Source organism: Danio rerio, chromosome 16 (assembly GCF_052040795.2).
Source record: "Danio rerio strain M-AB ecotype USA chromosome 16, GRCz13ab, whole genome shotgun sequence".
Taxonomy (NCBI): Eukaryota; Metazoa; Chordata; class Actinopteri; order Cypriniformes; family Danionidae; genus Danio; species Danio rerio.
Genome location: NC_141036.1, coordinates 45,344,780 through 45,367,706, shown reverse-complemented (window position 1 = coordinate 45,367,706; position 22,927 = coordinate 45,344,780). Strand labels below are relative to the sequence as shown.

Here is a 22,927-nt window from a genome sequence, read left to right as displayed (position 1 = left end):
AGATTATAATATCGGCTGCTGGATTTGTGTTTTGGATCTGTTTAGAATGTTGACTGGATTTGAAAGGAACATTTCATTAATTTTTAAGTATAAGTAAGTGATAAAAATCCCAGAGAGGTTTGTTTTAATGCTGTAAATTGAAATACAATTTCCTTACGTAGTTATATTTTTATTTACTATAATTGTACTGGAAAATAATGCATTTATCAATATTTAAATATTTTCTTTGAATGGTTAATTTAATTTAAATAAAAATTGTAATAAGAGTTGTGCACTGTAAAAAAATTATTTTAAGTTTATATATATATATATATATATATATATATATATATATATATATATATATATATATATATATATATATATATATATTTATATATATATATATATATATATATATATATATATATATATATATTTATATATATATATATATATATATATATATATATATATATATATATATATATATATATATATATATATATATATGTATATATATATATGTATGTATATATATATATATATTTATATATATATATATATATATATATATATATATATATATATATATATATATATATATATATACATACAGAAGAAGAACAAACATTGGCTCGTACTGTAGACAAACAAAAGAGAATATAAAAGAAAAACAAAAAGAAAAAACACACTCATAGTCTCAAAACACAATCAAAACTAAAGCGGGTAAATAAGTTAAACCTCAGAGAGGTCACTGGATTGCTCTTGAAATATAGATTTGTCAAATAAATCAAGAAATTGATTCCAAGTATCCAAAAAATATATAATGGAGCTAGTCCCTCCATCTGAATAACAGAAATCATATCAGAAATCTGGAATGTTCTGGAATGAGGGGGGTGGAGATGATTTCCGCTTCTTGATCACTTTGAGCACTAGTCTTTTAGCCACCACCATGCCTTGCAATACAGATTCTTGTTTGTGGGAGATAAGATGTGTTTTGTGAGAAGCCAAAGATGGCAAGTTCAGCATCTGGTAGATAAGGTCTGCTATAAGCTTTGGAGTACCAGGCAAATATTTTTGTCCAGAATTTGTAATTGCATACTTTTTTACAGTGTTTGACAAAAGGTTTTTTTTTCATGTAAAATCAAAGCAAAATCTATTAAAATACAAAATGCAAAGGTATCATTGTTTGAGATGTCGTGAAAACTTTACATAACCAAGGCAACATAACTTGTAATAAATCTGTCATAAACATGACTGTCATAAGACCTTTTTGTATAACAGTGTCATTAATATTGTCATTGACTTCGACTGCAGTGGTACAAATTGAATTTGTAATTAAATCTCATTAAATTTAATTATTTGTCAGAGTAATAACAATTATAGTGAAAAAATAATTCACTGAAAAGAAGTGAGCAGATAAACATCCATGATAGTTAACATGGTCTTATGACAGTTGTTTATGAAAGATTTATGTTATGTTGTCTTAATAATGTCAAGTTGTCATGACAAAGACATCTCAAGCCTCAATGTCATCTTTGCACTTAAAATGAAAACCGAGCTAATGACACTTAATGACAGTTGTCATAAGCCGGCAAAAAATCTCCTTCATATATTAATGACATGTGTCGTGTCAATTGTAAAGGTGTTTTAACAGTCGTATGAACGCCTCTTCAAGTAAAGTGGTACATTTTCCACTGTGATGAAGCTTTTCTGCAATAGAAAGTTTCCACATACTGTATGTAAAAGGTTCTTCATGCAGACATTGATGCCAATAATAAACCTTACATACACACTGGAAAAAATATCCCTAAATTAGCAGTTTTACATATTTTGTAATCCATGTTTTTATTTTTCTCATGTATTCTTTTGAATTGCTTTATGGAACCTTGATCTTTCCTCTAACAACTTTTAACCTTTAAAACTTAGAAAAAGTGACTTTTATAAGAATTTTTAATAAATTAAGGTGACATATTGTCTGTGTTGGTGTTGCATGTTATGCTACAAAAAAAACGTGTAACAAACAGCCAGCACGTTTTCTGTTATTTTACAGATTGATTTCTCTATATATCATTTTCTTATATGTTATATTATTAAAAACTACACTAAAAAATAATGTATATGAGCTAAATTTAAACAAATTAAGCTAAACATTATTAAACTTTAAAAGAACGTAAAAAAAACTGTCAGAAAAACGAATAAAATAAAACATTAAAACAAGGGTGTCAAACTAAGTTGCTGGAGAGCTGGAGCTCTGTATATATATTTTTAAACATTTTACTAAAAACAATTTGACTGAAGTTTTGTTTCCCTGATTTTACAGCAGTAATCTGTAAATATTGATGTGAAATTGTGTCACTCTCTGAAAATACAGAACATTTCCTTTAAAAAACAGAAGAATAACGTAATACCAAAATACAAGAAATAGCTGTAAATGTTCGAATTTTTCATGTTTAATAACAGGTATTTCACTGTAAAATAAAAAATAGAAAATTTTGCAAAAAATTGAAAATTATTTGTAAAATAATGTTTATTTTTTACAGTGTAGATTTAATTGATTAAATTCAGTACATATACATTTTTTTGCAACCACTTACCTTTACCATTTTTACAGTGTACAGTACTAAAATGTCCATTAAAGTTTTCCATATCAAAAGCCGACAGAAGAGGGATCAAGCTCCCATGAAGCAATTTACAACCGTAAATAAACAGAAAACACTTGTGAATCACAAAATAAGGAAACTGTTAGTAAACAGATATTTCTTTACAGTGCAGTATTTTTTTCCCATCTTATGTCTGGCTTTAGATTTAAAACATTTCTATTTCTATAAGCATTATAGCTCTGTTTGGAGGTGGGTGAGTAACAGAGACCTCAGGTTTTATTCTGTATTCAGCACAGCCTCAATGCACAGATCGAGCTTCTACGGGGAACTGGAATGACGTATTGGGAGGCCTCTTAATGCAGGAGCGCTGTATTGTATAATGCAGGAGATTTTCTGTGTCAAACTCCAGGAAAAGGCTCAGCACCATTGGCTTCATGGGAAGACTGGGCTTCTTGCAAACAGACGTATAATACCAGGGTTGCGGTGCTGTTGCATTCAATGAATCCTCATGTCTTAGTGAGTGTGTGTGTGGGCTTCACCTCACAGCTGCGCTCAACTGTGGGCTGAGTTTCTCGATGTTTTCCTTCTATATGTATCATACAGCGGTGGCTGAATGTGAAATGAAAGCGCACCGTCTTTCCTGGACCTGAAAGCTGCTGTGCCAAGCTGGCAGCGTGACGGATCTGAGCGGTAGGCTGCTATTAAAGCGTGGGCGATGTGAAGACACCAGCTTTGTCAGGGTCACACGCTCCTCCTACCCACTCAGTGCACACCGTTCCAGGGCAAACAGTGCTCTTCCTGTTGGTAAACACCATCCTTCCTTTTTTCCACACTGTGTGTTCTAGGACAGTTACTTCCGTGTGGAGCACATGTGCAAATATTGTTTTGTAGACCAGAGTTAAAACAGCATTGATTGTTTTTTAAAAATAAAAGTTCCAAAAAGGCTGGTTTTGTCACAGTGCCATAGTAAAACCATTTTTGGATCTTAGGGAACAGTTTGCCAAAGGAGCATGTTTAAAAAACATTTTATCAGGTTAAAAAGCTGTCTTTTTACTCTGAACCACCTTTTGTGAAATGGAAAGGTTCAATGGATGTTGAAGGTTCTTTATGAAACCAACAATGGCATTAAAAGCTTTGTTTTTTAGAGTGCTGATTGGGAAAAACCCAATTAATACGAATTGGTTGAGCTTATAGTGCAGCTAGGATCCTTTCGTTTTCCAGATATATTCAGAAATAAACTAAATGAAGTAATTATAACATATCGACAAAATCGATCATTTAAAAATGTTTATTTTCTGTGTAACAACTAAATATAAAATTTGAAAAAATCTGAATGAAATAGTCAAAAGACTTTAAACTCAATCAAATCAGATTGTGGGCTACAAATTGTTTAGGAAATGTTTTTTTTTTATTTACTAAAAAAATTGTATTTTACAAACAATTACACAAAACAGCTGGTCTTTCAGAGAGCCTTGAGGATATTACATATTTTATATTATATTAGATATATTAATATTTTTTTTTTCATTTATTAATTATTTATTATTTGTAGTAATAATTATTATTATCATTATTATTATTATGAGTTTAATATTGTATATTATAATTTTATTATGATATTGTATACAAATATTCAAAAAGTGTCTTAAAAATATCTAATATTTTTTTAGTCATCATGTCAAAGATAAATGAAACGACTCATTAGAAATGAGTTATCAAAACTATTATATTTAGAAATGTGTGGAAAAAATCTTATCTCCGTTAACAGGGGGCTAATAATTCAGGGCTGTTAATAATTCTGACGTAAACTATAGAATTATTAAAAGCCCTAAAATATTAGCCAACAACAACAAAAGACAACAACATAAATTATGAACAAATAAAACATTTTTAGAAACAATCACAATTAAACTGAATAAATCAATTAGTGATTCAATAAATTTGTTAAAAATGATGTTCAATACAGTGCTCAGCATATATAAATGCACCTCTCAAATCTATCTTTTAAATTCGTATTTTTAGTATGAAGCTCTACAATATTATGTCTGTGCATATACATTAGATCATTCAATACTGAAGCCAAATCTGCAGCTTATTACGGTCCAAAATCAGTACATCCCAATTTACATGTTATAGAAAAAAATATTAAATACAAACTTTAAAAACAGGGAAAATAAAAAAAAAATAAAAATGAGTTGAAATTTTGTAGATTGTAATTTTATTTTTTTGCAATATTTTGCATGAATTTATTTGTATTCTCTTTAATTTCTATGTATGTTTGATGACCAAAATATTATTTTATTAAATATATCTGTTAAATAAATCCGTTTTGTTTAAATGCACCAAAATACATTCACTGAGAAATGGATACAAATATTAATTTTCAAAATGGGCTGTACTCAATTATGCTGAGGACTGTATATGAAATTTATGATTACATTTCTGATTATTAACATTTAATTAACCCATTAAAAGATAAGTCTATCTAAATCTTTGTGGAAAAAATAGAACAGATGATGATTTTCATAAGGTTCTACAGCTCATTTGCAGTTGCAGTGAAGAATGACAGGTATGAGTGAAGGAACAGTAATGTGGGAACTCGAGGGCCACAGTAGGCTTGAGGGTGGGAATCTGGGGTGTGGTTTCAGGAATGCCTGCCGCCCACAGAGAGAGCAGGAGGACTGTGGGAGCCCAGCAGGAGTTGGCAAACTGGACCACAGGCCACGGATTAGAAACACATGTCTATCATATTGACGGACCCCCTCCTTCACACTCCCTCCTCCTCAGAATATCTGCAGTGTCATGACCCAAAGTTAACAAACAGCTAGCAAATACATGTGGTTAGAGCTGTCTGCTTGGATAAATGTTATGAAAACACTTACGAACACACAATCAAACACACTTCTAATAAAAAATAACAAGTTGCTTTAATTTATTATGTTTCAGTTAGTGATTTCAATTGATAAACAAAATCATTTCATTTTTTTTAAATTAGTCACAGTTAATCCGATGTAACGGTAATGTTTAAGTATGTTTTATATTGCAATAATTTCCCGTTCAGTCTTAAAATAATGTGGAAACAACATAAAACAATGGATTATGTGACTGAGGGCTACTGTAGAGTATCACTATTATGTGAGACATACTATTATGTGTCTTGCTGCTTTAAATTATATAGTTAAATCAAGTTAACTTTTCTAGTCACCGCAATTAATCAAATTGACTAAAACAATATAGGCTCATGTAGCCCTATATACATTTCTGGAGATCGTGAATTACATATGGCTGCATTTCATTTTTTAAAACGAACTATATGGGTCGGTATGACACCGTTGCTTTTCTTGCTTATCAGCTGACCGCTTACCTCCGTATGGGGAGTCCAGTAGCTCACCATGTACGTCAACAGACTTGAGAGAAGTTGACCACGATGAGTCTGACGAAGAACGGCTCCAGAAAGTAGGGCTGCTCGATTATGGGAAAAATCATAATCACGATTATTTTGGTCATAATTGTAATAACGATTATTAAAAACGATTATCAGTTGAAGTTAAAATTATTTGTCCTGCTGTGAATTGATTTTTATATATAAATATTTCCCAAATTATGTTTAACAGAGGTTTTTGTTTACAGTATTTCCTATAATATTTTTTCTTCTAGAAAAAGGCTTATTTGTTTTATTTCAGTTAGAATAAAAGCAGGTTTGAATATTTTGAAACCTATTTTAATAACTCGATATTATTAGCCCCTTTAAGCAATATATATGTTTGATTGTCTGCAGAAGAAACTACTGTTATACAATGACTTGTCTGTTTACCCTAGTTAAGCCTTTGAATGTCACTTTAAGCTGAATACTAGTATCTTAAAAAAATCTAGTAAAATATAATGTACTGTCATCATAGCAAAGATAAAAGAAATGAGTTATTAGAAATGAGTTATTAAATCTGTTATGTTTAAACTGTGCTTTAAGCACCTTCAGTGTATTTTTAATTTTATTATTAATTAATAATAAAAACAGTCGGCAGCAGGAATACCGCACACTGTCACTTTAAGAATAGTGCGGCTCTTATATGGTTTCTCTTTCTCGTGTCTTTTGATTTTCAACTTGTTAGTATATTACACAAATGAGGGTTAATATGAATAATCACTAAACACCGCGCTCTGACACAAATGTGCATGTACTTGACCATTAAAGCGCTCACATTAAGATTGTGTTAGATGTGTGTGTTCTCTGCTGTCCGAGGCTAAGCTAGGCACACGCGCAAACACACACATACGCTACCTGTCCGAGGCTAAGCACAGCGCGCGCACACACACAACAGCACATGCTCTTTTGCGCTTTTGAAAACATGAATGATGAGCATCCCGTGCTGCAAAAGTTACATTACAGCACATGATTTTAGTCATTTTCACGTGGAACTGAGCTTTGCAGGGGCAAAGAGTTTTCACACGTGTACAACTGGAAAGGGGGCGGTACGTGATGAAATAATCATTTATCTCGATTAATGGTTTTTCATAATCGTTAAAAGCCAAAATCGAAATCGGATTTTCGATTAATTGCACAGCCCTACCAGAAAGCTGGTAAGACAAAAACAGCCAAAAAAATATATAAACAACTAAATAACTGGGTGAGAATGTGGTAAATTCTAAAAATGTGGTAAAAATTTGGAAAGGGCTTTTCTTTTTCTGGATTGCTTTTTAAAACTGTCGGTTGGGTTTAGGGAAGTGGGCGGGTGGGTCAGTTATTGTTCAGCAGATCAGTGAATTAGTCAGTCGACAGCAGCCTCTGGTGGATTCATGTGAGAACAGCAGGCATGAATGGCACTCGCAAGAAATTTGAGATCTAAAAAAGCGCACACAGCGACCTCTGGTGGATTCGGGAAAACCAAAACTTAGGGGAAAAATGTAGCTCCTGGGATGTATTTCACACTCTCCAGAAATGTATATAGTGGTATGTTTTAAGAAGTTAAAATTTGTATAACTTAAAAAATAATGTAGTTGAAACCTGATTAGCTTATTAAGTTAAAGCATCATAAAAATGTTTGTTGTCTTTTACAGAGTAGGTAAACCATTGGCTTTACCATTTATATATTGTTACAAAGTTATTAAACACTTAATTCTGAAACTGTCATATTTGTGTGCAATTTAAGAGCTTATGCTTCAAGAATAAGAGCTGACAGGACAGGAAAAGTGCTTTTGCTGACAGCATCTGACAGTTCAATGTTGTTCTAAAGCCCCTCATCACCTGTACCTTGTCTGCTTTCATTTTACTGAGGCTTAAAGCTAATGGAAACACATGCCGCATACGTCGCTGACACCATTGTAAGCATTTGTAGTTCTGCATTCTGTTTGTGTTGCTCTGTCAATAATAATAATTATTATTTATTTTATATAGTGCCTTTAAAACTTAATTCTCAAAGCACTTTACACAAAAAGATACAGATGTAAAAATGTTTTTTAGTGACAATAAAAATAAAACATTCAAAATAGATAAAACATTTAAATATCTAGAATCATAAAACATACCAGGAATACACACCTCACCAATAGGTGTAAAGTAGTGCGTTTTTACAGATGATTTAAACAGTCTAAAAGATTCAATAACACATCTGAGGAGCTTTTTGTGCCATTGTTTAAAGTTTACGATGCAATTTTGTGTGACGCTACTTTTAAAAAAAGAAAAAGACGGGAACTAGCGAATGACTTTAATCATAAAATAAGCAAAGTTTCATAAACTAATTTTGAGAGGATGTTTTTTCAGTTATAACTTGCTTGCTTATGTTTTAATATTTTACATCAGGCTATTATTTTTGCATAAACATATCTAGATTTAGTAATATACAAACATACTGTTTGTTTGAAAACAACATTTTTTGTCATCCTTACTGCAAACTTTTATGAGAGATACTATCATTAAATGTGGAGGGGAGCCTCACAATATTTTCCGGGGGAAAAAGGGGTCTCAGGCAAAAAAAGGTTGGGAACCACAGCTCTATGGTACTCAACACTGGTTTAACACTCACACCCGCACACGATCGTCATTGCTAGGGCTGCATTGAAGTTGACACTTTTTAGCCATGACTAAATTGTCTCGATACTTCAAGCATCAAAAAATGTCTTGTCTTTCGGATCCAAGTTTCGATATCTACAGTATAAGGATAAATCAAGTCAGTGTTGGTTAACCACGTGTGTATGACGGCAAATCTATAGCAAAAATAACTTAACTAAAATAAATAAACTGATGCTGACAATGTTTATGTTTAGGTCAAATCTTTTTGTAATGTAATGTGTATTTATATAGCGCATTTATCGTGTATAGCCATACACCCAATGCACTTCATAGTTATGAGGAGTCTCTCCACACCATCACCAGTGTGCAGCTTCCACTTGGATGATGTGATGGTAGCCACAAAACAACACCACAAGTGTGCTCACTACATACTAGCTAGTGGAGTTTTTTAACTTATTTGGACTGACTAATTTTTTTTTTTTTTAAGAGTTAAGATGTTTTAAGAGTTTAACTACAAAACTACAAACTGGCAATAACTGATGTATTATGTAATTTTTAATACTAATTTTATTAAATTAGTTTTAACAAAAGTATTGCCCTGGAACTGGTATTGATTTTAAAGTACCAGTACTGGTATCAAAGATTTTTGAATGATACCCAGACCTAATCATAGCTGGCCAATCATAGATCTGCATTGTCGCGATGTGAGCATCAAAGTACAGTGAAGGGTGTCCAAAAGGCTATGAGACATACTGTGTGTACTCAAATTAGATGTATAAGTTGACCTTTTCTTTGACCTTTGTTTGTTTGTAAAAATCAATCAAATTAATTTTGTTTAATAATATTTTTTTCTGTATTATTTAGAATTTTAAGGAGTTTTGTGGTAATTATTATCTTTTATGCAATAATTAACATCCATTTTCCCCTGTTGAAAATAGTTTTTGTATTTCTGCAAACAAAATACTGTCTGAATATTCATATTTTTGCGTATTTTCTTTTTATATCCTATGGCGGTCATTTTTTACAACCGTCTAGCATGCTGGAATCAGGGCCTCAATTTTTGTGTGTTCACATACCAAATATCAAAAAAGTCAAGAAGTTTTAGACCATTCTGATGATTTTGTATTTTTATAATTAAAAAAAAATGTTGGTCTAAATGACCAGAAGACTGCCAGAGGGTTAGTTCAGTTATTTAATAAAAAAATAATTGCAAGTGTTTGTGTGTTCATTTTGACAGCTTAGTTACAATAAATTCTGCTCTCATTTTTGTGTTAGTCTCTACACACTTTTTTATTATTCTTATTCTTTTTTGGGAAATCTCCCAAAGCATTGAAACATATCCCAACAATATCCCACATCTGCCCTGTGAGGAATGGAGAACGTAAAAATGAGTCCAAGAATTCTGATTTCCCCTGCAATAGTTCAGGTTTTATTTAAAAACACGTGTCATCATCATCATGTTGGGACACTTAATGTAATGATGCATGAACTTCCAAGGAGACTCTGATTAAAATATTGGCAGAATGACATGCAGATGTTTGAGTGCATGAGAGTGTTTGTGGTTTGCCCCGTGGTGCTTTGACAAACAGCGTCATGTTTTAGCTCATTAAGTGTGATAAAGTGTCTGATTGAGAGAACTTGTGTGTGTGTTCTTGTACATATGTTTCTGTTTTTGTTGATAGGTAGCTTGAAGCTGTCTAGCAAGGCCTTGCCAAAATGTTTTACGGTAACCATAGTTTCCACAAGTACTGCAATAAAACTGTGTAATTTGGTATTAGACACCACGGTCATCAAAAATAACTTAAGCAAAATGACAGACCAGTTCCGAGAGCATCTTACACTTTTGGAGGAGGAAATGAAATAATTTATTATGGTTTTACTACAATTTAGCATTTATTTATAGAACATTTGTGGTGTTTAAACAATTAAGGTTAGCTGCTTTGTCACTGTGTGTTTGCTGTATTTTTTAGTATTCAATTTAATTTTAGTATAGTTTGATTGAAGCACAACTTTATTTATATTTAAAACCCTAAAAAAATTATTTAATAATCAATTAATTGATCAAATGTATTTTTCAACAATCAAATAAAACTGGATTTTGCAGAAAGGCAATTTTTATATATTATTAAAAGCCCCTAAATGGCTTTTTTTTTTAAATAACCATGCATGCAGTCGATACTGTACATCACCAAATATAAAGTGCTGGTTCGGGTAAAAACGTAAACACGCCTTTCCCTTCAAACACTAGCGGAGCACGGGGGATCACGGGACTGATCATAACACGAAGATGTTTAAAGTTTATTTTCACAACAACACCAAAGTATAGCCAAACTAATGCTGTGTTTGTTCCTGTTGTTTTTCTGATTTTTGATACAATAACCTATGTTACAATGTGAGATTCATCGACCGTTTGCTATTAAAGGAAGGAGCAGCAGAGATTATGTATGGGACTTTGTCAGACTTTGACAGAGACTTTGTCAGTAACTCATGGTTCATATGTACCCCATACATCTTGTTTTGATGTTCTTCACGGGGGATAAACCGTTAATTAGGCAGGTCAATTCCCCCCAAACTTTCCCGTAAAGTGGTTAAAATAGGGTTGCTAGGATGATTATGGATGGTGGTTAGGGTGTAGCTATAGAAGGTTGCTAAAGATGTTCTGGGGGGTTAATATGGTCTAGCGAGGTTAAGTTGTTACACGTGGTTTCTACACTGAAAATGTTACATGATCATTATAGCCACAACAGCATATGTTTTAAGGTCATTGTTACTTATAACACAAAGTTAATCATGTTCTAACTTAAGTTCATAATATTTCTGACCTCAATATATATATATATATACCGAGGCAGTGATTAGTAATTAGTATATGGCGAGGCAGTGGCGCAGTAGGTAGTGCTGTTGCCTCACAGCAAGAAGGTCGCTGTGTCGCTGGTTTGAACCTTGGCTCAGTTGCGTTTCTGTGTGGAGTTTGCATGTTCTCCCTGCCTTCGCGTGGGTTTCCTCTGGGTGCTACGGTTTCCCCCACAGTCCAAAGACATGTGGTACAGGTGAATTGGGTAAGCTAAATTGTCCGTAGTGGATGAGTGTGTGTGTGAATGTGTGTGTGGATGTTTCCCAGAGATGGGTTGCGGCTGGAAGGGCATTCGCTGCGTAAAAACTTGCTGGATAAGTTTGCGGTTCATTCTGCTGTGGTGACCCCGGATTAATAAAGGGACTAAGCCGACAAGAAAATGAATGAATGAATATATATATATATATATATATATATATATATATATATATATATATATATATATATATATATATATATATATATATATATATATATATATATATTGTGTATGTATATATATATATATATATATATACACTGTTTAACACTGCACTGTTTAACATTTGCACATTTAAAAATTTGCACATTCACTGCACCACATTGAACTGTTTACTTATTGAACTGTACATACCCACTGCATATGGGCATTTGTAATTATGTACACACCCACTATACATATACACTTGTAATCATGCTTATTTATCTGCATACTACTGATTATTAATAGCAACCTGTACATATATTCATATATTGTTACATATACACTTGTAATCATGTTCATCTATCCCTGTACATGTATTCATATATTGTAACATATACACTTGTAATCATGTTTATCTATCCCTGTACATATATTCATATATTGTAACATATACACTTGTAATCATGTTTTTCTATCTGCACACTACTGATTATTAATAGCAACCTGCACATATATTCATATATTGTAAATCTGCTCATAGCTTATCCAACCTGTATATAATGTTCATAGTACATCCATCTGTAAATATCACCATAGTTTTCTATAACTGCACTTTATAACTTATTCCTGTATCCTGCACTTGCTGCTATTGCACTGCTGGTTAGACCTAAACTGCATTTCGTTGCATTGTACTTGTACATGTGTAATGACAATAAAGTTGAATCTAATCTAATCTAATATATATATATATATATATATATATATATATATATATATATATATATATATATCGTCACCGTAGAGTTATAAGGTATAAGGTTCTATCTGACATTTTTGTCAAAATTAAGTTATTGACATATTCCTATTAATTGACAACTTATTTACATTGGGATGGGATGTTTTGTTTATAAGTTGTTTACAATTTAAGACTTTTATTAAAAATGAATAAAAAATGTTACGCACATACTGTTTGCTATGGACTGCAAATACTTTGAAGCTCAATATCTCAAAATCATTCAGAATGCAGATAGAACCTTAAAATTCCAAGGTGACGATATATCTGTCAAAGTAAAAAAAAATGGGTTTCATAACCTTTAAAAATCTGATTAATTCACATTTAATTAAAACATTTAATTTAAGTTTTGCTTTTTTTTGTAGCTCAGGAATTTAAACAAACAAAACGTTTAGGTTAAATTAGACATGACAATCTCTGCTTGAGGGATTCTTTTATTCTCTGCTTTCTTCTCTTATTGGTTGACTGGTCAAATCAAAGGTTACTACAGGCCGACTTTGGCCTGCATACTCTAGTTTGGGCATCTCTGGTGTAGGGTCTTTTTATGCATCTGGTAATGCATTTTGAGTAATTGTTTACTGTCTCAAGTCAAAAGCTTTGTGTTTCTTATTTACATTGTGCAAACTCTGACTGCTTGGAAAAATGATCACGACCAGCTTGAGAGCTTTTTTATCTGATTATAGCTGATGTAGACACTTGAGTAAGGTTGCTGCAGAAGGTTTTTGTGCTTGTTTGCATGCTGCAGTATGATTTCCCTGGATGAAATCTGGGTCTGAATCAGAAATCAGTCGTTCTTTCTTAACAAAGGCTGAAAAGGTTCTCCACATGAGTGAGATTCAGCACTTTGAGTTCAGGGCAACCTGACTAGCAAAACAAACAGAGCTAATGCCAAGCAGAGCCTGCTCATAAAATCAGCATGGATATTCCACCACGCTCCAAAAGCAGCACAAAAAACTCCCAGATCTATTTGGCTTCTCTGTTTTATGATGGCGCTGGTTGTTATTTTAGAGTTCGACCTAAACTGTGAGGAGGTTTAATACAGGGCGTTTTCCCACTGTCTCAGCTGAAACACACACACACAGACTCGTTGTTTTTGAGATAGGGCAAGGGTAGAGCTGCTTGCTCCAACATTTTAAGTCTGCCGCAAAAGCTGTGATCTTTTCTGCCGCCTCGTTTCTGTCTGTCATCCACAATGGAGGAGCTTGTGTTGTGCTGGCGTTATCAGTGCTGGCCAGCGTGTGCGTGTGTGTGTATAATAGGATGGTGATGACAGGAGTGCAGGTGTGGACCCTGCCTCCTCTGCAGGTGGAGGAGAGGGACTTTTACCCCACCTCACAACAGCTCAAAACACACACACACACACACATCACAGGAGATCAAAACTTTTCTCTTCTCTTCTCCTCTTCTCTCCTCTTCTCTTCTCTTGTTTGTTCATTTATTTTTCCTTAGTGTGCAATTCATGAATAATTTATTATTTAGTGAGAGATTTGAAATAATTAGGAGAAAATTGGTGTTTATGAGAACAGCTTGTATTGGTGAAGAATTGCTTGTTTTATTTAGATTTTTTGCACAACTTCCTTTTTTTAAAATATATATTTTGTTTCTCTTTTTTGTTATTTGTTATCCTATGTTTCCTCTGATAGATATATAAATTTAAGATTTGGTTGGAGAATAAATAGACCTTAAAGAAAAATAGTGATTTTAGTGGCAAAATATAAGAATGTAAAGGTATTTATTTTGAGGATTGATGATGATGATGATGATGATGATGATCATGATGATAAGGATGATGTACGAGCCATGGTCTACAGCACCAAATTCATCCTCCTCTACTTAAATCAGCCTGTCACTAACTTACTCACTGATTAAAGAAATCGGACTTTTACTGCTGATCTGTGATCGAAAGCCTTCAGTTTTATATTGCAGTGTCTATTCTCTAACACAACTAATTGATTTTTATTACTGTAAAAATCAAAATGACTTGGTCAAGTGGTGGGCAAGTGACAGAACTGGTGTTGTGGCTTAACCCTGTTAACACAGACTATTGCACCAAGCCTAAGTCTTTTAATATTAAAAAATATTTTAAGTAGTGTCACACTGAATTGTTTTAGTTTGTGTTTTTTTTTTAAATCCCAGTTTTTTTCCCTTTTCATTTTTTACTCCAAAAAATGCCAAGACACATTTTAATGAAAAATATAGTGAAGTTGCATTACACTGTTATTGTTTTCGTGCTTGAAAACCCGATTTTGTATTTGACTCATTTTCTCTGTTCTAATTTCCTCCTAATTTATCTCTTCTCACTTCTTTTTTTTTCTTCTCTCATCTCACCTTTCTTTCTCTGCTATCAGACTAAGTAATTAGTGTTTTTCTCCATAATCACAATCAAAAACCAACTATTATGATGTAAACTCTTTGATTTGAAGATCTGATCTCTTGTTTGATGCCTTTTCCCCCCCTTATGTTTACTCTGATAAATGTATGAATTTATGATTTGGTGGGAGATTAAATATATTTTAAAGACAAATTGGGATTTTAGTGGCAAAATATAAGAATTTTAAGATTTATTTATTTTTTGGGATCTGTAAAAATATTTTAATATTTAAAAGTACTTTGGTAAAGTTACTACTGTTAAGGTTATTGAACACTGAATCCGAAACTTTCATCCGTATATTTCGCACATTAAAAAAATATATTCGACCTCACGTTTTTTTTTTCATGGATCGTTTAATACCCATCGGACTTAGTGTGCAGGGTTTGTTTACGTGATGAACTTTTCGCATATGAATACAAAAAAAAAGCATACGAAAATTTTAAACTTCACTGTGCAAAGACCTTTACACTGAAATGTTTTAGTTTGTGTCTTTAAAATACAGGATTTTTTTTTCCTCTTTTCAATTTTTGCTCAAAATAAAAAAAAACACCAAGACACATTCTAATGAAAAATCTAATAAAACATCTTTAAAAATAAATAAAGCTTTAATAAACTGTTATTGTTTTCATGCTTTAAACCCCATGTTTGACTCATATTATATCGTTCATCACATTGTGTTTTCTCCGTTCTAATTTCCTCTTAATTTATCTCATCTCACTTCTTTTTTTTTTCTTCTCTCATCTCACCTTTCTTTCTCTGCCATCAGACTAAGTAATTAGTGTTTTTCTCAATAATCACAATCACAAACCAACTATTATATTGTAAACTCTTTGATTTGAAGATCTGATCCCTTGTTTGATGCCTCATTCTAAACACCAGACAGAAGAGAACAAACAGCAGCCATTAGATATTCTGCTCGCCTACGGAATATGTTGTGTTGAGGACATTCAGCTTCCTGTTTAGCATTTGTTTTATCAGCTTCTATGCAATAAATGCGCTTATTTACACACAAAGCAGCCTCTGCAGTCTGTAATACAACAGCAATCTATTGTTCCACCGAGCGGCTGGAATATCGCAGTGCAGGTGAGAGCGCGTGAAAGAGAAAGTGTTCATTTTTCTCTGCCAAACTAACATACTTTCAGAGGTGACTGTAGAGTCATATTGCCGGAGGGCAGGATTACTCAGAATAGTTGTCTGGACTCCACAAAGCAGAAACTCCTCCTCCCGCATCTATCATCTCTCTCTGCCAGATCCCATCATCCAAGAAGTTTTGCGCTCGCTATAAATGAGTTTTTCTGGTTGCCGAGGAAACCAAATTAAGTTTAGCTTAGCTGTGGCGTGCAGGAATTTGTTCAACTCGAGAGCAAAATTTCCTGCTCTTCAAGTGCAATTGTACACTTTAGAGAGGTTTTCCACACCCCGCAATTCATATTGCCGTCATGACTGAGCGAGAACATTGAAGCGTTTCGCCTCAGCGCCTGCTATCCTGCTTTGCACTTTTGGAAGAGAACTCTTTTGAACTCTTTGCTCACATGTTGCGTGAAGCGGCCCCTCGGGGTCTCAGTTGAGCCTTCGCGCTTTGCTTTCCACATTTTTTTTTTCTTCCATGTGGTCAGAGATAGTAGGCGAGATATACACAGCAGTGAGCACCAAAAGCAAACATTGTTTGGGAAAGTTACTATTTACCGTCTCAATCAGGCTGTTTATTATTTTGCAAACATTAAACAAGACCGCTTTGAAGAGCTGCCAGAGAAGTTGTTTTGATGGAGAAGATCTAAGGGGACGTCTGTGCCAAAAGGGAAGCTGATGGATGGATGGATGGATGGATGGATGGATGGATGGAAGGGTGGATGGATAGAAGGGTGGATAGATAGAAGGATGGATGGACACAGTACAATGGATGGATGGATAAATAAATGGATGGATGGATGGATGGATGGATGGATGGATGATGGATGGATGGATGGAAATAGTACAAATAAATGGATGGATGGGTGAATGGACAAAGTACAGTAGATAGATGGATAGATACATCCATCGACCCATCCATAGATCCATCCATCCATCTACCGTACTGTCCATCCATCCGTCTTTTGTACTGTGTCCATCCATCCATCCATCCATCCTTCTATCTATCTATCTATCTATCTATCTATCTATCTATCTATCTATCTATCTATCTATCTATCTATCTATCTATCTATCAGTGTTGGGCTGTAGCTTAACTACTAGTTTTTGCATTTCTCAGTAGTGTTGCGGTAGCATCACTACTTTCTAAATCAAGTAGCTTTTCAGTAGCAAAGCTTTTTTTTAGTCAAGTAGCACAGTAGCGTCCACACAAGCTACGTTTACCGATCATGGATCAATAAGTGACGGCACTGACATTTACGAAGCTTTGAGGTCGGTGTCTAGCTGATGAAAGTAAATCCATATGATAGCGAGAATCTTGATTTCTTCTTCTTGCTGTTTTACGGTGTTCGACAAGTTTTTGGTGCGTTACTTCTGTGTGTTACGATGCAATAACTTAATTTCTGATGCTGTGCTCAAAAAATACTAATACTTTACTATATATATATATATATATATATATATATATATATATATATATATAAAGTTGCTTTGATTTAAAAATGAAAATTGTAAAAATAGCTTAAATGTAGTAAAGCTACTTTTGCCATGTAGCTTTTAGCTTAGCTTGCTACATTTCCCAGGGGTTAGCTTTTACTGTAGCTTCATTTTAAGTAGAGTAGCTACACTCTAAATGTTGAGTTATTTAGTTAACCCAGTGGTTGAGTTATAAATATTTTATGCTTTGTTGGGTTATTTTTAATATTTATTGGGTTATTTGTTTAATAACTCAACTGACACAGGACAGCTGTATTAACATGTGTGCGCAATGTTATTTTTGCATTATAAAGTTTATATAAGCTATAACGCATTAATATTGTTATTTTTTTAATCAAATTACCTCTCCATGTCGTGTTTTTAAATCCGTTTCACCATCCAAGACCATCTTTTAGAAGTGATGCATGTGTTAAAATGTTTTGTAGATTATGGACACTGAGTGAAGCCTGCTGCAGCTGCTAGACAGTCTCTACAGCACACAGAGCTCCATATTCTGCTCCATCAACACGTGATTTTCTGCTTGCACAGTTTATATCTGTCTGCACTTTCTTCTGTTTCTTCGTTGTTTATGATTCTTGATTTATTTTATAAAAGTGTCTGGAACGGTATGTTATTTATTTATACAGCCATAGCTATAAAATTAATAGTAGTATTAGTAACAGTAGCAATAGTAAGATCTTAATGGAAAAAATAACATTTAATCAAAATAAACCAATGCATTGGGTTCAATTATATAATGCAATGCATTTTGTTAAAATAGCTCATAATTGGGAAGGTGCTATAATAATATAATAATCTATAGTTGGGTTTTATGTTGGGGTATTTTTAACCCAACTATTTTAACTGAGTAATAACTTATCTCACTACATTTTTAAGGAGTAGCTTGCCCAACACTGCTATCTATTGTACTGTGTCCATCTATCTATCTATCTATCTATCTATCTATCTATCTATCTATCTATCTATCTATCTATCTATCTATCTATCTATCTATCTATCTATCTATCTATCTATCTATCTATCTATCTATCTATCTATCTATCTATCTATCGTACTGTGTTCATCCATACATCCATCCATCCACTTATCTATCCATTCATACATCCATCCATTCGTCTATTTGACTACCTGTCTGTCCATTCGTCTGTCTGTCTGTCCGTCCATCCGTCTGTCCGTCTGTCTGTCTGTCTGTCTGTCTGTCTGTCTGTCTGTCTGTCTGTCTGTCTGTCTGTCTGTCTGTGTCTATGAACACCAAAAGCAAACAATGTTTGGTAAAGTTACTTATTACCGTCTCAATCAGGCCGTTTATTATTTTGCAAATGTTAAACAAGGCCGCTTTGAAGAGCTGCCAGGGAAGTTGTTTTGAAGGAGAAGATTTGAGGGGACGTCCGTGCCAAAAGTGAAGCCGATGGTCTGAGTGTTGAAGACATAATGAAAGTGTGGGGGTGCAGGAAATGGATGGGAGACAGTGGAGGGGTGTTGAACTTCAAAAGGTCATTGGATATTCCTCCGCTGCTCTGTGGGCTCGGTGTGGGTGTGATACCTGCGGTGTAACATTTCCCTCTCTGTTGAAAACACACTCCACTTTCTTTGCAGAGGTCACGACCTTTCCATCAATCGTACTGCGGTTGACCTATGGAGGTATCCGTCCACTCCTCTCTCTCGCACCCCGCTGGCTGGCCGACTGATCTTTTATATTCTTCTGTGTTTGTTCCCTCTTCTCAACAGCCCCGACGGAGCCGCTGCTGTGCAAGTTTGCAGACGGGGGACAGAAGAAGAGGCAGAGTCAGAGCAAGTACCCTCAGAATGGACGACCGTGGCCCCGGGAAGGAGAGGTGAGCTATCGTGCACTCAAAAATCTACCGCACATCCTGTAAACTACTCTGTTTCATTCTGCCTTTCAATAGCAGAAATAGTTAGAGTAGCAGTCTAGTAAAATGTTTGTCTGTCTGTCTGTCTGTCTGTCTACCATATCCATCCATCCATCTTCCTATCTATCTATCTATCTATCTATCTATCTATCTATCTATCTATCTATCTATCTATCTATCCATCCATCCATCCATCCATCCATCCATCAATCCATGTGTCTGTCTGTCTGTCTGTCTGTCTGTCTGTCTGTCTGTCTGTCTGTCTGTCTGTCTGTATGTCTGTCACCAGGCATGGGATGCTTTTAAATAGCTTTAAAAAGTATGTGCACTATTTAATTATTTATTTTATAAATTTTTTTTTTTTCATAAATTAATTAAATTACTTTAGAGTTAGCAATTGGGTTCAACATTATAATTTGAGTGTACTTACAAGTGCTCTTGCCAGGTAAAAATTCAAATAGTATGTGCAAATTACTCTGACATGAAAATATTCTGGTCATGTTCATGATACTGTTTATATTTTAGCAAATACAACTTTGATCTTGTTGATTGTAACTATGGTGATGATTTGATGATGTGCGAGCCGCGCTCTGCAGCACAAAACTCATCCTCTAGTACTTAAATCGGCCAGTCATTGACTCACTGATAAATAAAATCTTACTCCTGCTGATCTGTAATCGAAATCTTTCTGTTTTATACTGTAGTGTATTTTCTCTTACACAACTAAATGATATTTATTACTATTAAAAAATCAAAATGACGTTGATGGCAATGACGTGGTGGGCAAGTGACAAAACTGGTAACATAAGCCCCTTTCACACAGTGATACCAGTAAATATCTGTAAAGTTTCCTGAATGACTTTAATTCAAAAAAGCGCTGTTCACACAGGCAAGGATGTTGATGTTAATGATTTCACTTTTTTTTTTTTTTTTTTAGCATTTATGCAGCTGCTTTTTGTCCCAGAGACATCCAAACGCAAAGCACTAACCCCCGCTACATGTTTACGCATTTAACTACATCACAAACTTTGTGAATGGATAAGCATTGTTAACAACTTCGACGAAAACATATGGAGGAACGCTTTGACATGTCGAGATGTACATAATATATGTGTGTGCTGGCGCTCACTGGAGCACTTGACGTGCACACGCGTTAAACAACAGAGCTTGAAGGTAAATAAACAGCGGTTTATCAGAAGCATTTTATCAATTATTTTTTCAATAGTTGGCATTAAGAAGGAAACATAGAAACTTATCTGACTAACTTCCAGCAGCCGAATGTGTCTTAAAAAATATTCAAAGGCTTTTATTTCATAACCAGCACAGATGTAAATGCGTCTGAGTGTTCTGATTGGCTGGAATAGATGTCTCACGTCAGTGCTTTCTAATAGTGAACATGCTCTTTCCGGCAATTTTTCTTCTGCGTTCACACAGAGCAGTATTCCAGCAAATTACCGTTAATGTTACAACTTCTCTTTCTGGAAATTTGCAGAAATTAATTTACCGTTATTTTCAAAAAGGGCCTGTTCACACATCCAGACCTTTCTGGAAAATTGCAGAAGGGTCTGCATGTGTGAAAGAGGCTATTAACTATCGCACCAAGCCTAAACTTTTAAAATCTCCAATAATGATTCTCTGAATGGAACATAAATTTTGTCAAAGTTTGCATAAAGTTTCTATCAAAATTAAGTCATTTTGAATATAAAAAAGAGATTTAAAGGGTAATGTCAATTCAATTCTAAGTGACACACAATCCTGAATCTTTTCAATCCGAGTTTCCATCCTATTTTACCAAGACACCAAATGTGTAGAAGGGAATAATTCCTTTGTTTCAACTGCACAACACAAGAAAAGAGAATGGGGGGTGTGAGAAAACATTTGATTGATGGAGTCATCTGGCCACGTTTAAGTTCCCAGTCTTTCGCTCAAGTCCTTTAATCTCTCCTCTCCTGTTTTTATTCCCGCGAAGCAAGTCTCGCCGTCTGGGCTGGCTGATGGGAAAATGGCGGCGGGTGAACAACTGGCATTTTCTGGGCAGCCCCAGCTGCTGGCATGACGTGGCGGTTCAGGGAAGCGTGCCCAGATACCGACCAGACCGTGAGCGCCCATTATGAGGAGCTGGCAGCCGCTATGACTTTGGCTGCACTCTCTCATGAAGGCGTATTTCAATATGCAACCCCAGGGGTCCACATTAACTAGATAGAGTGTCCAGTCACACATAGGTTAGGTCGATGGTTTTCCCACCAGTCTCCAGGTTTTCTCCCCCACTGAGGAAAACTTGGCGCCCAAAAAAGCTGCAGTATATGAGCGTTGTTTATCTGCTCCAGTCCAATATGGGTCTAAGCGGCCAGCTTTTCCCCCCTTATTCACTTAGCTAGCACGGCTCTGTCAACATGAGCTATGCTTTCTGCAGCCTTGTAAATACCAAATAACTTTGTGCCATATCGAACCTGAACCCGTCTGGTATTACAGCCCAGCGATCTAAGGTAATAGATCCACGGCTACAAGTCTCAGCCATGTGCTTTTAAAGATATAAAGAGCACTTGGCCGGCCCCTATTAGATGACCCTGTTCTATTGCCAGCATTACTCAATAGACTTTATAGGATACTTGCTTCACTGGAACAATCTTTCACTCTTTGTGCTGTCTGCCTTGTGTTTCAGAGTGGCATGGCGCTGACCTATGACCCCACCGCAATGCAGAACGGGTAAGACTCATTTGTTGTTTTTGTCCAAAGGTAAACGATGTATAAGCTACTAGCAGTGGATTCTGCTGAATAGACATGCAATCATTAGCATACAGTGTTTTACTAGTCTATGGAGTCAATCTAGGGCCATATATACTTGCAAAATAAAAGAGTTTTGCAAACAAAAAATAAAGAATGGAGCAAAAAATGAAATGAATACATGCAAATTGCAAAAAAATCACAAAGCGAAAATAATTTTTTCAGAAATAAAAATTAATTTTGCTTCTAAAAATTAAGAACTGCAACGGGAAAATTACATTTTGAGAAATAAAAACAAACAACGTGCAAATAAATATAAAATATGAAATATTTTATATATATATTTGACAGGGGGCAGAGTCAAAAGAATGCAATAAACGCCCAAGTTCCCTTGACTCCACCCCCTTGTCAAATCAGTATCACAAAGTGAAACAAGCAGAAACATGAAGGGCACACATGGGGTGTATATATTGTTTTTTTTGTATTTTGTATTTTTTTGTTTTTATATTTATATTTATATATTAGTTTTTATTGCACTGTTTGATTTTTATTTGCAGTTTTTTGTTTGCAAATTTCAATTTTATTTCTCAAAACTTAATTTTCCCTTTGCAGTTCTTTATTTTTGTTTGCAAAATCTATTTTTATTTCTCAAAAATGTATTTTTTTGCTTTGCGATTTTTGGAGATTTGCATAT

The 22,927-nt window shown here is 34.3% G+C and overlaps 1 protein-coding gene across 15 annotated transcripts in view; it reads left to right on the top strand.

The window, feature by feature from the left end:
- The window catches only part of rbms3 (RNA binding motif, single stranded interacting protein), a 261,466-nt gene that overhangs the window by 192,535 nt on the left and 46,004 nt on the right, over positions 1-22,927 (top strand). For all 15 annotated transcript variants that reach the window (XR_015510630.1, XR_015510627.1, XR_015510629.1 and 12 more), the window contains 2 exon segments: positions 19,367-19,473; positions 22,172-22,215. Coding sequence is in view for 10 of the 15 variants with exons in the window: in XM_087286245.1 (XP_087142371.1) it covers positions 19,367-19,473; positions 22,172-22,215 (151 nt within the window). In the remaining 5 variants the exon portion in view is untranslated.